Source organism: Aythya ferina, assembly GCF_964211825.1.
Source record: "Aythya ferina genome assembly, chromosome: 3".
NCBI classification, from domain to species: Eukaryota; Metazoa; Chordata; class Aves; order Anseriformes; family Anatidae; genus Aythya; species Aythya ferina.
The window spans coordinates 72084866-72101180 of record NC_140298.1 but is presented as its reverse complement, the minus strand read 5'-3'; the positions used below and the strand labels follow the sequence as shown (position 1 = coordinate 72101180).

The window sequence follows — 16315 nt, the reverse complement described above, 5'->3', positions numbered from 1 at the left end:
CAAGGATTGCATGGATGCTGTGAAGCACCATGAAGAACGTGTCTGCAAAATCCCTAAATAATAGTATTGGAAATACAAATGGGTAATAAACCAAAAGTAAACATGGCAAAAAGATAAATTATCTCCAGCTCTGACTGATTAGCAAAGAGAGACCTTGAGCTGTAAGCAGGCCTGCTGGTAAAAGGAAGTGAAAAGTTTCAGTAGGCAGTCAGTTCGATTGAAATGCTATATAATGTGGCACAAATGCAACCATACTTTGTAGTCAGAGGTTTTACTTCGTGAAGCATGGAAACTGGGTTATTATCCCCTTTTTTACAACATCAGTAAGCTCACATTCAATTGCTTTTGTTTGACATTTGGACCTAGGGTGAGAAGGAGATGTGACATTAGAAAAATGTAGAGAACAACCTAAGTCATTAAGATGAGATTATTTCTTTACAAAATAAAACTACCTATCGCATCTCTTTGCAGCAGAACATATTTACCATTAGTTCTTAAATTTAAGAGTTTCTTGATGACAGAGGGAAACTTTTTCCAGTGCTAGCAACAACAGAAACCCAGCAGTGATGCATGTGTATAGCATGCTGATCACTGGGGGATTTTGAGGCACATGTAAAGGGATTCTTCTTTGCTTGATCACAGAGAGGCTGTTTCAGTATTTCAAGCTGGCGAAGCATTCTTGTATCAACTGAAAAGATCCTGGCTCCTTGCTTCTCATAGTCAATTTGCAGTCTCGGGGGGCTGAGAGCAGTAAGAACCTTGTAGCTCTGCAGAAATTCCACGGAGAGCCTGTCACTTCATGTTTCAAAAACTTGGCGTACAAACTTTATGAAATAGTAAAATGTGTTTATATGGAGCTTGGCAAGCTGTTGGATAAAATGCTTGCTTAGAAAAAAAGTGGTTGCGTTGCTTAGATCTCAGTGAATGGCCTGGGCATAAAAGCAGTTTTTAAACAAAGTGGCAACGTAGTTTGGCTTTTTCAGAATGCAGTATCATTGGGCGTGTTTCCAGTGAGCCGATTGATTTCTGTGAAAGTTTAAAAGACTTTGTTCAAACCTGACTGCCTTTAAAAAAAAAAAAAAAAACAACAATGTTGGTCCGATGTTTGCATGTACTGAATGAGCGTATTTTTTAAAGATGTTGAGCACCTGCAGCTTCCATTTGCTTCAGAAGTGTTTGTGTGGTCTGACGAGGTCTGGAGTGTTACCTTTGTTTTGTGTTTAGCTAAATGAGGCACTTGGGTTTGCAGAACTTTCAGTGATATCTTTGTAGCCCAGTAGGGCTAGAAAACAGGGCTCTGTATAAGCTGTCCCATGGTTTGCTTCAGCGTACACTGAAGTCACTGGTTGGGGGAACAGTGATGCACAGATAAACCTTGTGATGGCAGTTCAGCTGCCAACGTTAAGTCTTTAGCTCTTCATGTCGCTGGAAAACCTGTTGTTGTTTTTCTGTGTGTGTGTTGCCTCAAATACTTCTTTGGACACTGGCTTGCATTTGTCCAGTAAAACAAAGAATGCAATTTTCCCAGTCGTGGCTAGGAAGGTGTGATTAGTTCCACGTCTCACCTCTCCTCCTTACATTCCTTGCTGGTACTTTGGTCACCGTTTAAGCCACCGTGGTGTGTTTAGTCGTTTGACTTCGTGTACCTCTAAAATACAATTACAAATGATAGATTTTTTTTTTCCTAAATAACAATGCATGTAATATTTTTAATCCTCGTGTTTCAAAACACCTTTTAAAAAGCATGTAAGTGCAGGGAATGAGAGCAGTGACCGTCCTGCCATTTAATACTTGGCAAGTGTAAATAGTGTGGCACTGCCCCGTGCTCTGCTGCAGTCATAAACTCACTCTTGATTAATACAGCGTATCTGCTGAATGAAGAGCATTGATTTCTGTGCTGGTAGAGTAATACACTTTTTAAAATTAAGTCTGTTTGTAAGTTGTCAGGTTGTACTGTTATTAATATACTGAGGTTTCCAAGAAGAATTGGCATAAAACAGGCTCCCCCTTAACTGCCAAGTAGAGAATTCCCTCTTGGAAACTGCGGAGCAGTGACACAGATTCAGAAACATCACTGTAAATTACAGGCATAGGAGGGGGGAAATGAATAAATTCACCCTTCCTCCCCCGTTTTTGAGTGTTGTAGATCTGTAACTAAAGGGGAGCCTTGTTTCTTCTGTGTGCTGTTGGTGTGTAGAAGCGTGAATGTGAAGTTTGTAAGCTGATCTGAAGTGCTTACAGCATCGAAGTCTGCCTGAGGTCAGGTGAACTTCAGGGAAAGGGCATGGGAAGAGAAAGGAAGGGGAAGTCTGTAGCCAGAGCAAGTGTTTAATCTAACCTAGGAATGCCGGTTTTGGTGCCAACCAAGTAACCTTCATTTCCATTTATTTATTTATATTATGACTCTTATTTGCTTGAAGCAGAAGTGAAAAAATTCATAAAGAGAGAAGAAGAGGGATGCTGCAAGGCACAGCTGCCTTGGAAAAGCAGCCTTTCTCCTGCTGCGACTCACCGTGGCTTCAGTGAACGGAGTTGGGTTGTTCAGAGGTTGCCTCTGGTCACACTTAGGGCTGAGATCACCGCGGTGGGAGAAAACCTTCAGTGCCGAACAGGCCGAGGCAGTCTGTTTATTCTGTTAAATCAATATTAGTATAGCAAGAATTTGTGTACAGTTCTCCCCCTATTGCTGTTCTTCAGCATTTAAACTGCTGAAGTAATAGAGCACAACTGTGTCAGGAAATGAATCTCGCACCGGAGCTGACTAAATGCTACAAATGAGCAGTGCTGGGGGGGGAAAAATCCCAGGGAACCCAGAGCTGGGGTACTGCAGTTACGTTCACTGTAGAGAGAGGCAGCTCCTTGATGTGCCAAGCGTTACACTCGCCTGGATGTGAAGCTGGGGAGTTCTGTACCACTGCAAGTAAGTGCTTGTGAGATGTTTGAAAGCCCGTGATGTGCTGTTTACCTCGTTTTCAGTTTCTCTGTTTGACATTGCCGTGAACTTAAGTGAATTGAATTGTCAGCGGTGGTTGCTGTTCTTACAGGCTCCGTCACGGGAATATTGACCCAAGTCAGAAAGCGATGGCTCCTGAACGCTTCCCTTTCTCTGCAGCAACATCTCTGCCTGCAATGAGATGTGAGAAGCAGCGTTTTGCTCCTTACTTTCATCATTTTTTTTCCTCCTTGATGAAACTTGCTATCTTGGGGAAGATAGAAAGGGTAAAGGTGTTCATGCCTCGCTATGATCTCTCCTCGCTAAGGAAGCCTAAATACGAGGCTTACACGCAAACACCGAGAACACTTTATGGCAGCAAACACAGTTAATGTGTGTGAGAAGAAGCAGCAGAATTAAAACGAACCTGTCTAACTAGTTGTCTGCAATGCCTTCTCCCCTCAAGTAGGAAGAGCTCATTAGTATTTCATAATTGAGCCACGCTGAGAGCTGGTAGTCCAGCTATGCTGGTGGCTCTGCTTCCTGCCCAGGAGGACAGTGTGAGTGCTGATGAGTAATTTTCAGTGCTTCCCGCCTATGGTCTCCCCCATAGTGATTTTGTCCTTTCTTCTGCTGCCCTCTGAGTGCAGGGATGAGCTGTGTGGCCCGTGGCCTGCCAGAATGCAAACAGCATTCAGCTGGTGTTTCATTTTCTGCTAAGGCTTTGGGGTGGTGGTAGGAGATTGAGGAAGAAACGAGATGAGTGTGGGTGATGAGAAACAGAAGAGGTTAGGTTTGAGAGAGAAGCAGATGAAGATTTTTGCTAAGCTTGCAGAGGAGTACTCATGTATAAGGTAGCCCAGAATAAGCTATGAAGGAAAATCTCTCAAGATTTAGCTTTTTTTTTTTTTTTTCTCCTCATTTTAAAAGGAGTTTCCTGATACAGAGAGAGAGGGTTAAGAGTTGTCTAATGATGCTACATGAAAAGGCAGTGAGAGCAGAGGAGGGAGAAGAGACTGCTTTTGGCACCCCACTTGGTAAAAAGGTGCAAAGTAAGATAGAGGGGCTAAATATTGCATGTGTAATCCGAATTTCTGTGAGATGCTCTGACCAAATTTTGTTAGAGACTAAATGAGTGACGTAAGGTTTTCCTATACCTTTTGGAAATATCTCCTGAAAGAGCATCTGCCTTTCCTGTGGCCTTAATCGATCTTGTGACTTGTACAGATGCTGCCTGACCCAAATCTTTCTCTTCTCTTTTAAGGTCAAAAGTTCTATGCTGCAAAATAAGTTCATATTTACATATGCTTACTGCTGCTTGAAGTATAGTTCAGGATATCATCCAGTCCATGTGTATGATACAGGAAAAGGATCTTTAGAAGTGATTTTCAGCTCTTACCTTTGCCTTTCAAAGATGTATTGTTTTTTGAGCTTGTTTGCTGCTATTCAAGAACTGACACAATCTGCATTTTTTTTTTTTTAGTTTCTTTTGCAAAGTATCAGAACTTCAAAAAAAAAAAAAAAAAAAGATTTATTTGTTTCAATAACAGCGTGTTTGCCTGGAGGAATGCTGAAGTTGGTCCAGGGCAACTGCTCTTGGATTAAATTGCCTAGCTCAGCATGTCACTTTAGGAAATGAAGAACAATTTCTACTTGTATAGCAGAGACACAACCTTGACTGTTTTGGCTTGACTGATGAGTGAATGCATCTAAATAATTTAAGTTTATAAAAGACCTCCCTGCTCTGGGGACTTTGTTTATATGGATCACTTGACTATAAGATCCATGACTGACAGCTAAAAATGCTAGTTGTGAGGGTATTAGAAATAATGACTCTTCTGAGCTTGAGTTATCTTGATAGATTTGAGAAGAAATAAACTACAGAAAATGAAACCTTTTAAATCAAAATTAGTTGTTATTAGCAAAGTCCTGCGATAGCCTTTAATATCTGAATATCTTTAATATCTGAATTTCTCATTAATGGTTCCTTAGGCTTTTCTGTGGGATTGCAAGGCTTTGGTTTAGCAGGATTTTCTTAGAGGATTGCTGAAATATTAGTGTATCTGATAAGGATGAAAGGAGTGCTGTGGAGGTTGTGTAAACTGATCTTTGCAAAATGGGTGTCCTATTTTGTTCATTTTTTTTTGAATTGGAAAGTAGAAGCATCTTTTCTTACCATGAGAAAGATAGGTGGAGCAGAGCTTACTGGAGCAGGTGATCTCTGAAGGACACTGCTTCTGTTTACTTCTGTCTTTTTTGGGATTAGCAGTTTTTTAATGAATATTTTAGGTGTCAGGCTTTCCAGTAGGCAAAGCAGCACACATGAGGAGCTATAGCTACTAGGAGTGCTGGATTTCTAACCTACAGCTATGAGATCTGATGTAAGTAAGAGCACAGGTATGAATTGTGGACGGCCGTAGCCAATATGGATTTAAACATACATTCTCATAAACTGGGCCTCGTGTGCAGTAAGGTTTTTTTGTCGATTGCCATTCCCTGCTGACTGAAGTGGAAGATGCTATTGATGACTTTATACAGCCAAGTGAAAATAAATGTTACAGGCGATTGATTGGGAGGCAGAAGTGGATCTTCCAGAAAGGAAACGACATCCAGAGGTGAGGTAGGACACTGCTGCTTTGAAGTGATACATCTGGTTTCTTCGTGCATTAATTGCAGAAAGAGTTAGTCACCTCTGTGTGGCCAGAAAAGGTTTTCTGCCTCTTCTCTCCCCCTTTTCTTCCCCTGCCCTTACCGGAGTGCTCGGAGCACCCAGACTGGTAGCTCTGGGACTGCTCCGACCACGAGTGCCCTTGGCTCTCCCGTGGCTTTGCTATCTCCCGGTGCCCCTGTGCCTGGAGAGATGTGAGGATACAAAGGCCGCTCACGCGTGCAGTTCTGGCAGCGTCGGATGAGCTGTTGGACTCCGAAGCAGATTCTTTTGGAAGAGGAGCCTCTTGTCTTCTGGTTCATGGATTCTGCAAATTCAAAGGCATTTAGAGAAAATTCTAATCAGTGTTAATGCTTCCACGGATTGCCACAGCTTCATGATGAGATTCAGCACCTTTAGTCCGTTGCCAGTTGAATGCCATGGATTCTATCTTTAGCATGAGTTCAGTGGCAGGGAGAAAATGTTGGTGTAAAACTTCATCCTTAAAGGCTACTGGAAGAGCTCAAGAGCAGCCTGTTTTCACTATGGGATCATAGAGGTTGGAAAAGCTCTCCAAGGTTGGAAAAGCCCTCCAAGATCACCTGGTCCAACCATCCCCCTACTACTATTACCCACTGAACCATGTCTGTAAGCACCTTTCCTTAAACACCCCCAGCCATGATGACCCCACCACCTCCCTGGGCAACCCATCCCAGTGCCTGACTGCTCTTTCTGAGCAGAAACGTCTCCTCATTGCCAACATAAACCACCCCTGGCGCAACTTGAGGCCATTCCTTCTGGTCCTATCACTGGTTACCTGTGAGAAGAGGCCGACCCCCAGCTCCCCACAGCTTCCTTTCAGGTAGCTGTAGAGAGCAATGAGGTCTGCCCTGAGCCTCCTCTTCTCCAGGCTAAACACCCCCAGCTCCCTCAGCTGCTTCTCACAGGCCTTGTGCTCCAGGCCCTTCACCAGCTTTGCAGCCCTTCTCTGGACATGCTCAAGCACCTCGATGTCCTTCTTGCAGTGAGGGGCCCAAAACTGAACGCAGCACTCGAGGTGCGGCCTCACCAGAGCAGAGTACAGGGGGACGATCACCTCCCTGCTCCTGCTGGCTGCACTGTTCCTCCTACAAGCCAGGATGCTGTTGGCCTTCTTGGCCACCTGGGCACACTGGTAGCTGCAGGGCCTTCCTACCCTCTGGCAGATTGACACTTCACCCCAACTTGGTGCCCTCGATTCCCTCATCCAAGTCATCAACAAAGATATTAAAGAGCATGGGCCCCAACACTGACCCCTGGGGAACACCACTCGTGACCGGTCACCAGCTGGACTTAACTCTGTTCACATTCGCTTCGTGTGGACTTCCGTGTAGCTTTAGTAAAGAGTTGAAGATTTCACGTGTTCAATCTGTTGAGCTGAAACGTCTGAGAAAAAGAAGAGCAGAAGTGGGACAGATCTCTGCTCAATCTGCGCTTTCTACATGCTTTAGGGGAGGCACACTGTGTCATGAACCAGGAAAGGAAAACTAAATAAGTGCAGTTTTTAGGCTGTTGTCTAGGTCATTGAGTCAATAATTTCTTCCTGCTGTAGGTGAAACTAATGCATCGTATTAATTTAGAAAAAAAAAACTGCTGTGTTTCAAACTTGAGGTTCTTGCTGAAGAGACTTAAAACAATTGCAGGCTTCTTAGTGTTTGTTGTTTTAATAGCCATTTCCCACCTATCCAAGTTGCAGTATTTAACCAGATAAGCGCTACAGAGAAAGACCTGGTGTGCAGTGAGCTGAGCTGTGTATTTACAGTATGGTTTTACACTGAGGTTTTAGGACTTTTACTGAGAAACAGATGGCTAATGTTATTGGCATTTGTGGTTAGTCACAAGCATGCTCCTTCAAAGTGACTTTGTGAAACAAAAGGCAGATTCCTTTTTGGCGTAGTCTAAAGGATCCTGTATCCCTGTATCTGTGTCCTTGATACATAATTCCCTGATAAATAAAAGCTTGTTTTCTCCTTATTTCGTTGTTTTTTTTTTTATTTTTTTTTTTATTTTTTTTTTCTTCTTGTTGCTGCTGCTTATTTCAAGGTAACACATCCTCAAATATGGATCCTTAAAATCCAACAAATAATCAGGAGCCTTTCCAGAAAGGAGGTGTTTCCTAAATGTGTTCATTAGCTGTAATCGAACCTGTAAATAAGATCAGGTACAGATCAATCTGCTGTTTTAATGCAACAAATGCTGAAAGAAGTTACTTGGAGCGACAGAATACTTTTACTGCTTTGCAAGTTTAATGTGAACGCTTCAAGTTTTGCGTTTATAAATATGCTGTCAAGTCTGCTTATGCCAGTCTGTTATAAAATAAACCTACTCATGTGAACTTGATGGTTCTCGGTCATTCATTGGAGCCAGTTCAGTTCTGGCAGTGGCACAAGCCCTGTAGCTCTTTGAGGTCTCTGGGTCTTCTCCAGTGGCTGTGGAGTTTCAGTGTCTGAAGTTGTGCTCCTTTTCCTTATAAGATGTTTTATTTTGTAAAGGCTTAGCTATGGCTGATAAGTTTTCCAGTTGTCTGTTGTTAGAGAGATCTTGAACATCTGTCAGTGGCTGTGAAAGAGTGTCGAACTGTTGTTAACAGACAGTATCTGTCTGTTATCTACAGGTGTTGTGAAGATCACTTCTTTTTTAATACTTACTTCACATATACTTTGTGAGGTTCTGTGGAAGGACAGAGTGTAAGGGTGTCACGTTTAAAGGCAAGTACCCCAGCATCACGTTAAGAACTTGCCTTTTTCTTTAACAGGCATATCTCCTCCTGAGTTCATAGCCTGGCTTGCAGAGGAATAAATAGACAGAAGAGCAGCCGTATCAATAGTGGTTTTTAAAGGTACACCCCAGGATATGCTGTAGATAACAGAACAAAATCAGGGCATAGTTCAACTTCTAATAGGATAGTGTGATAACACCGAGTGTCTATTCATAGCCTGATGCCAGTGGTACTTGTAACGTGAGCTCTTTTACATCGCTGGGATGCGTCAGATTTTCCAGCAGGCTAAGCTCTGGGAGATTGTTCTCCTGTGTGTTTCTTATAATGCATGTAATGAGAGTCTTTTTTCTTATAATGCATGTAATGATAATGAAAGTCTTTTTAATTTTTTTATTATTCTTTTTAAGGCTAATTGTTGTAAGCAGTTGCTCCATGTTTGCACAACTCTTGCAATATCTTTACTTAGCCATGTAGTTGCAGAGGAGAAGCAAACTCAACTTTGAATGGCTTTTTTTTCCCCTACCCCTCCAAGATTCATGCTACTGAGATGCTTCAGTATATATTGGGGTGCAAACTGAGTTCTGTTTGAGTTATGTTGACTTTTTTTTTTTTTTTTAAGCTAGGCAAGTCTTTATTGCTTGCTTCTCAACTCCAAGATTTTTGATCTGGTGTTCCAACAGTTACATGCAAAAGGCACAAATTGTTTAGTTGTGCTAGTAAAAAGAGCATTTGATCGAAATAGCTCTAAACCATAGCAGACTTCTGTTTAGAAAATGTTTATTAGTATAATGAAGCTAATAGTAATGAGACATTAACTCTTGTTCTAGAGGTAGAAATAGTTTCTCTAATTCTAGAGGGGGCACAATAGCATATTTTCTGTTGCAGCTCTTTTTGGTCTTGTCTTCGGTTAAGTCTGCGTATCATTTTCCATTTCACTGATAGCAACTTTTAAAGAAAATCCCCTAAAATGGTTTGTGATATTCTGTCTCTCACCTTTGAGCATGTGCTTGTAATTGCTGTTCTGTTTTTTCATAGCCCCCTGGAAAAATGAATGCACCATTTCTTGTATTTTTGTTATTCCCAGTGCCGAATGGGATCCCTGCAGTGGCTTTGCTCCTGGAAAGCTTTGTGAGCCAAATACCACAGAGGGATTTTTCACTTTTTCCTGCAGTACTCTGCTTCGAGGCCACTGGGCTGTGTAGTGGTCCCGGTCTTTGCCCTGTAAAGGCACAATTATGCGTGCCACAAAAATGTGATTATTCCATTAGTGTTGCGTACAAGGGTGACTTGTTGTCTTCTGTCGGTGTTTTCTAGCTAGGTCTTGGGATGTTTATTGTGTACTTTATTTGTTTAAGGCATTGCACACTTTATTTTCTATTTTCAATGCTCTGCTCTTAATTAAGAAAATTAGTATATGGTATAATGTTAATATCTGTATTAACTGGTGTAATAGTTACAGTTGTAGCTTAAGCGTGATTATAGGCTTCCAGGCCAGTTCTTTGATGTGGCTAATAAACTATGGATTTTGGTATGTTAAATACTTTATGAATTCAGGAGGGACCATCATTAGAAGTTTAAAAATTTGAATAATATGGATAAAACAATAGTTTGAACCATGTGCTATTTTCAGATCCTCCATTTTTTTCCTTGGGCAAGCTGTTTCTAGTCTTCCATTGACTTGTTTCTTGTTGTATTCTAAGTCATCCGAACTGAACCCTTTTAAAGTGATTTTTTTTAAAAGCATGCGGGAAAGGAAAACTGAAAGTGTTCCCCAGGAGGTGATATCATCATATTTTTCACATTCTGCACTGAATGCTGTAATCGGACATAGAGCCAGCTGAGTACAGTTTTGTGGGGAAAGGACAGAAATTTCCTTTGCACTGTACAAATGAAAATGTTAGCATTAACCTGAAGGACTTAAAGAATGGGATCTTTACTGGTGAGGGAGGAAAGCTTAAGCTGAAAGACCAAGCTGCAGTCTTACACCGGTATGGGTTTTCCTCACAGAGAGATGTTCTGGACGATTGCTGCTAGGCTTTGAGGGAGCCTTGAGCTTGGTACTGTGGAATACAGACCTGAGAGTGCACCCCACTTTTTGGCTGAGGTGGCTGTCTAATTGACCCCTCTTGGTCCAGCTTAGCCATGCACCCTTCTCCCCTGCCCTCAGGCACAAATGGGCAGAGCAGGACCTCCTGGCACGTTGGCTGGCTTCTAGGACACTGGTAGTGTGGACCCCAGGGCGGTATCTTCATACAGGGACCTTGCTTCTGCTTGGTTACCTCCATCATGGTGCCTTCTGCCTCTTCCCAGACCTGTGAAGCTCATTGTTCTGCTTTGTTTTTTAAACTGGATCCTGCTTGCTACGCTCTCGAATGAAAAATGCACTGATGTAGCACCTGTCAGAGAAGAATTTAGGAAAATGAAAACTGTATTGTTCTGTAGGAGTTCTTGAAATATGTTCCGGGTTCACTGGAGCTTTTCTGTGTATTCAACATGAAGCAGAAATAATTCCCTCTGCCCACAATGTGTTTCTTAAGAGCACAGGTCTCTAGGGAGTCGAACAGTATACTTGCATATCACTGCGTTTTACATTATTTATGGAGCTCTTACAGCAGAGAAACAGCTAATAAAGTACCTATTTTTTCTTTGGCCATTTAAGACCGTTTTATTGAGTAAACAGAACTGTGGATTTCATCAGATTGCGTTGACCGACTCAGTGTCGAGGATTTAAATATATTCCTGTCTCAAATTATCTTAAGGTTACTCTTAAATGAGAAATATTGTTAGTTAAAATACCAGTTGGTGGAGATCTTTTGGGAAGTGCTTTAAGCAGCCATTATGTTTGCTTAATAAGAACCTTGAGCTTTGGAAACATTTTCATATAACCTTGCTTCTCTGCCAAAACTAGTAAATGATATTGATGTACTTAAAGGAGGTTATGATTTGAAATTTTTGATAAAACACAAACAGATGTTTTTTGAGACCTAGAATATGCTAGTTTTGGAGTTCTTTGTACTTGATGCCCATTTACTTTAGATAAGTGTTTTAATTATCCCCATTTTTACTCACTGCTCACAAAACCCAGTGTCCTAGAAGCATGCTGGTTGCTGCTTGGTGATACTGGCTTCTTATTCCACATGCTGTAATGTCTTATGGCAATATGGTGTTGTTTTTTTTTTTTTTTTTTTTATGCATCTTTCATAATTTCTCATTTGTCTCCTAAAATCCTACGTAGAGCGGTTGGTGTTCGATGATGACAGACTTGCAGTGGTGCTAAGCCATGCTGTTCAATGCAGCATGTGCCAAACAGCTTACCCGTTTTCTGCAGCGTCCTTCAGCCTGCCCAAGCCTGGGTAACTGAATTTAATGCTTGCCTTGCCGAGCTAGTTGTAGTTGTACCCGTGTGGCGGTGTGCTCTCTTCAGGAGATGTGCCGAAGGAAGGGGGCATTTCACTTCTGCAGTGACCGTTTTGTACTGGGACTTCAGCTGGTAAGCACAGGATCATTCCGTACCATGCAGTGTGAGCATGACTGTAGTTCAAAACCTGTGAGCAATTTTAAATATCTGGAGTTGGTTTTGGTTCTGCTGACAACACAATTTTGTCTTCATAGCTTCAGTGCATGATCTGAATAATGAAGTTAATACTTTGCACTTCATGTAAATCTGTCTGCATAGGTAGAACCCTCTATGAGAGGGGACGACCATTTATTATTCACTTTTTAAAAAATTAAATCTAAATTTCTAAAAGACAAAATATGAGCTTATCACCTGTAAATGCACAGATTTCTTGGTTCTGTATCGGTGTCTTGATCCAAGTTCTTGTAAATGACATTCACAAAAATAAATGGCTGCTCTATGGGGAGCAAAGATGGAATCTGGTTTATCGTGTCAGTAGATCCTGGTGAGTCCTCCTGCATAGGAAGGAGATAAACCTGTGAAGTTATTCCTGAAAGGGTCCTTGGTGAGCAGCTCGTACGGATTATCTTTGTTAATGCAGTGTTTGGCCTAATCTTAGTAACGGTAACTTCTGAAACTCTCTTTTTTCCCCTCAGTGCAGAATCTGAAGTTATACCTTCAAAATAGCATGTTATAAAGCACTTAATTTATTTAGCATAAAGGAACAAAAGCTTCTTTTAGAAGGGGAAGGTCTAATCTTGCTATATTTGTTTGTCATATGTGTTGTTGAGGTTTGTGTCTAAGTGTCCGAATAAGCGAATATTTCTGGTGTAGTTACAAGGCATGGTGTAAGCTGCTGGCCGTTGTATTTCTCCACAGAAGATCAGTGCACAACGAGGACATGCATGTATTTCTTCCTTTTGGCAGCTCTAGCATCATTTAGGTCACCTTAAAGTAACACATTGCTTTCTTTTCAGCTGCAGAAGGGCCTTTTGTTACTCCAGGCCTATCAGTAGAGAGAGGCCTGTTGGAGCCTGTAGCCTAACGTGCTTCGTCTTGCTTGCTTTGGGAGCACTGCTGCATCAAATCCCAAGCACAATGAAACGCCCAGCTTGAAATAAAGCAGATGGTAACCCCATCACAACTGATTTTTCTCTGTTTTTAATTTGGAGGGGATATCTTTTCAAACATAGCAAGTGATTTACAAAGACTTCAGGTAGGTGCTTGTTTGAGAGAGGAGTAACAACTGCTTTTGAGCGAGGGTGGAATAACAGCGCCCAGGTTTTCCAGTTGGAACAGCTGCTGGATGACTCATCTTCAGAGGTGGATTTACTTTTTGCAAATCTTGCAATGCACCAGCTTAATTTGTAATTTGAGCAAGACTGGAATTTTTCTTGCTGAATTTTCACGTCAAAAAATGTGGTGTGAAACTGGTCAGCTGGGAGCTAACCACAATCTTAACGACAGATATGTTTTATGGATGTAATTGCTACTGAAAATTGCTGATAAAAATGATCCTCTGTAGTTACTAACGTGTGTAGGTGGTTTTAATTTCTGGTCAGTCCCATGCCTTCCCCACATCGCTCTGCTCATCCCATCAGTTTCAGAGATGGGGTTTCTGGAGGAGGCTGGAGCTGGGCAGGACCTGGACCTGGAGGTGGAAGCAAGACGAACTGAAACCAGGGCAGCAAAATGAAATGGTGTGGGACTGGAAAAGGGGGAAACTTGAGATGCTGTAGGGAATTTGGACGGGAGACTCTGGGTTACTGAGTGGTCCAGAAGTTGTAATCGGTGGGCCCACATAAGTGCATCAGCGCTGAGGGTGATGCTGCTCATCAACACCCATTGCTTCCAGCTGAATCCTACCCAAATTTACCATGGGTATTAAAGTGATTATGTTGTGTCACAAGGGCTTTGAGGTCCTCCTCGTGTTCTTGTTCTGGTTGTCTTCCCTGACAGCCAGAAATTACTTCCAATTATGTTTATTTAAAAGGATAATGCTCTGTTCAGGCAGAGCAGTTTCACGTACTGTGTAGGGGTCTGTAGTAGTGAGTCCTTGACAGGAGTCCTGTACTTGTGGCTGGCAAACACAGACTTGCCCAGTGAAACTCATGTTCTTTCAATGTATAATTACTTATGAAATACTGTTATGTTTTAAATTTAAAAGTCAATTGACACTGGCTCATAAAATCAAGTAAGATCCTTGTAGTTTCTAGGTACTTCCAGGGGAGTCCTCCAGGCATGGGATGCGACTGTGCTGCTGTTTCATGACAGACAGTATTTGAAAATGTCAAGAAAATACCAAAATATCCTATAGGATTCAAAAATTTCAGGAAAAATGTCCATCAAAATACCCTATGGATGTGTTTGCCATTAACAATATGGTTTAGAGAGAAGTGGAAATAGGTTAACGAAGTTTATTTACGCAGGAGTTTTTGTTTGTATTTTTTGAAGTCTCTTAAAAAGGAAACCTGCTTTTAATATCTAAGTGTAATTTATACATAAAAACAGATTAGCTTTTCAGCTTCTTGATCTAGACAAAATCAAAATAAATCATTGTACTTGTATTGATTGGTGCAACATAAATCAGAGCTAAAAATATTCCCCTCTCTCTTTCTTTCTCTCTTTTTTTCGTACAGAAAAGATGAAAAGGAGTATGCACTGAAGCAAATTGAAGGTACAGGGATATCCATGTCGGCCTGTAGAGAGATTGCAGTAAGTGTGCATAAATGAAAGTATTTTTACTGACATTATTATTCAACAGATATTTTCTTTTCTCTACACCAGATAACAGAAAGGTTATGTAAATGTTTTCCTTGAAGTATGCAAGCATGAAAGTTATTCAAACATGCGCTTTTCATAAAATGCTTTGTACATATTACAGTTTTTTTTCTTGGGTGTGGAAAGAGGTGTTCTTGCTAGGTTAATGGTAACGCCTCTTTCTGGTATTGTTGTGTTTTATATGCTTTTATGTGTTGAGAGGGAAATAAATGAGAGTCTTTTAATGAAGATTTATTTTAAAACTGGATGTTTTTAAAATAACTTGAAGGAAAAAGGTTCTGAAAGGTTACAACTGCCATTACCAGTCAGCTTGCTAACAGTGTGTTTTATTTCAGACTAATGGTAGCTTACTGTTGTTTGGTACCTGATGACAGTTTGTTCCCCTCATTCTTTATGTGCTTTACTAAGTACAGAGAACTTTCATAGCAAAAAAAAAAAAAAAAAAAAAAAAAAAAACCTTTAATTGTATTTTTATTGCATGTATCTTAAGAGGAAAAAATGGATTCACTTTTGCGCACAGTAGTGTCCATGCATGTGTGTGTGTATATATTTAAGTCCTTCCGAGGTGGTAAGAATCAGGTGTTCTTATATGAAGAGAGAATTTAAATCTATTTAAATCTTTAAATGCTTATTCTATAACTATATTAAAGTATAAAACTTTGATTCTTGTCAAAGTGCTGAGTCACTTAGTAAAATTTTGCAATGCAAGAATTCCTTGCATTGCAAAAGAAGTGCATTTTCTTGATTAAATATTTACCTTGTTTGAATGGTGTCAGTATGCTGAGGGCTGTTGAAATGTAACACAGGATTTGTGCCCAAAGCCTTTTATGATCTAGTAGTGTTGCACAGAAATACAGCATTCATCGTGAGGTGTTAGGAACTCGTGATGTTCATGAACTGAACAGAATGCTGTGTTGTGTTCAGTGTAGTGCTGTATCAAGAGACTGGGCAGATAATAGTGCTATCTTTTCAAAGGGCTTGTCACTAGAAGGTCAAGGTCACTCCTAGATTTGAGAGGTGGCTCCGTTGCTGTCCATTAATTTATACAGAGTCTATTCAGTCACCTTTTGGGTAATATTTCTCCCTTTGGAGGGAACAAGAAGTCCTTTAACATTAAGACTAGGTCATATTCTTTTTATTTTACAGTCTGTTTTGACAGCAGTGGAGTGTTATTCAGTTTCTTTGTCTCCATAGTGGTGTAATTTAAAACAGACAAAAAACTAAATCACAGAATGGTTTGGGTTGGAAAGGACCGTAAAGATCAACTAATTGCAACCTCCTGCCATGGGCAGGGACACCTCCCACTAGGCAGGTTGCTCAAAGCCACATGCAGCCCGGTCTCAAGACAAGAATCAGTGTGTGGAATATAGCCCAAAGGAGACCTTTCTGTTGCCATGATAGCACTGTGGTATGGAGCTGCTTCTGCCATACTTGGAGGCAACATCGCGAGGAAATAGTGTCAAATTATTTTGTCCTCTAACCGTACATCAGCATTTCATTCTTGATTATTTATTTAATTTTAAAAAATTGGTTGAGCTTTGTACAAAAAGATCAATAAAACATGGGAAATACCATAAATTGTTTAAATCCCCTGAATGGTTCCTCCTTTAATTTTTCCATGGATTCTGTTTTACTCTTCTCCAAACTTCAGAGTAAAACTATAACTTGAGATAATGTAGCAAATCACTGCTTGCCTCAGTGAATTTTCAGGCTAGTCAAATATTAGAAATATGTAAAGGGTAAAGGTGAAATAGTTGAAAAAGAACCACAATCTGATTTCTTTTCCTTACAAAAACAAGC

The 16315-nt window shown here is 40.9% G+C and overlaps 1 protein-coding gene across 1 annotated transcript in view; it reads left to right on the top strand.

Moving 5' to 3' along the window:
- CDK19 (cyclin dependent kinase 19) overlaps window positions 1-16315 on the top strand; it is a 111557-nt gene that overhangs the window by 1239 nt on the left and 94003 nt on the right. Inside the window, exon 2 of the mRNA XM_084514562.1 lies at window positions 14374-14449. Coding sequence (XP_084370688.1) covers window positions 14374-14449 — 76 coding nt within the window. The remainder of the gene's footprint in view (window positions 1-14373; window positions 14450-16315) is intronic.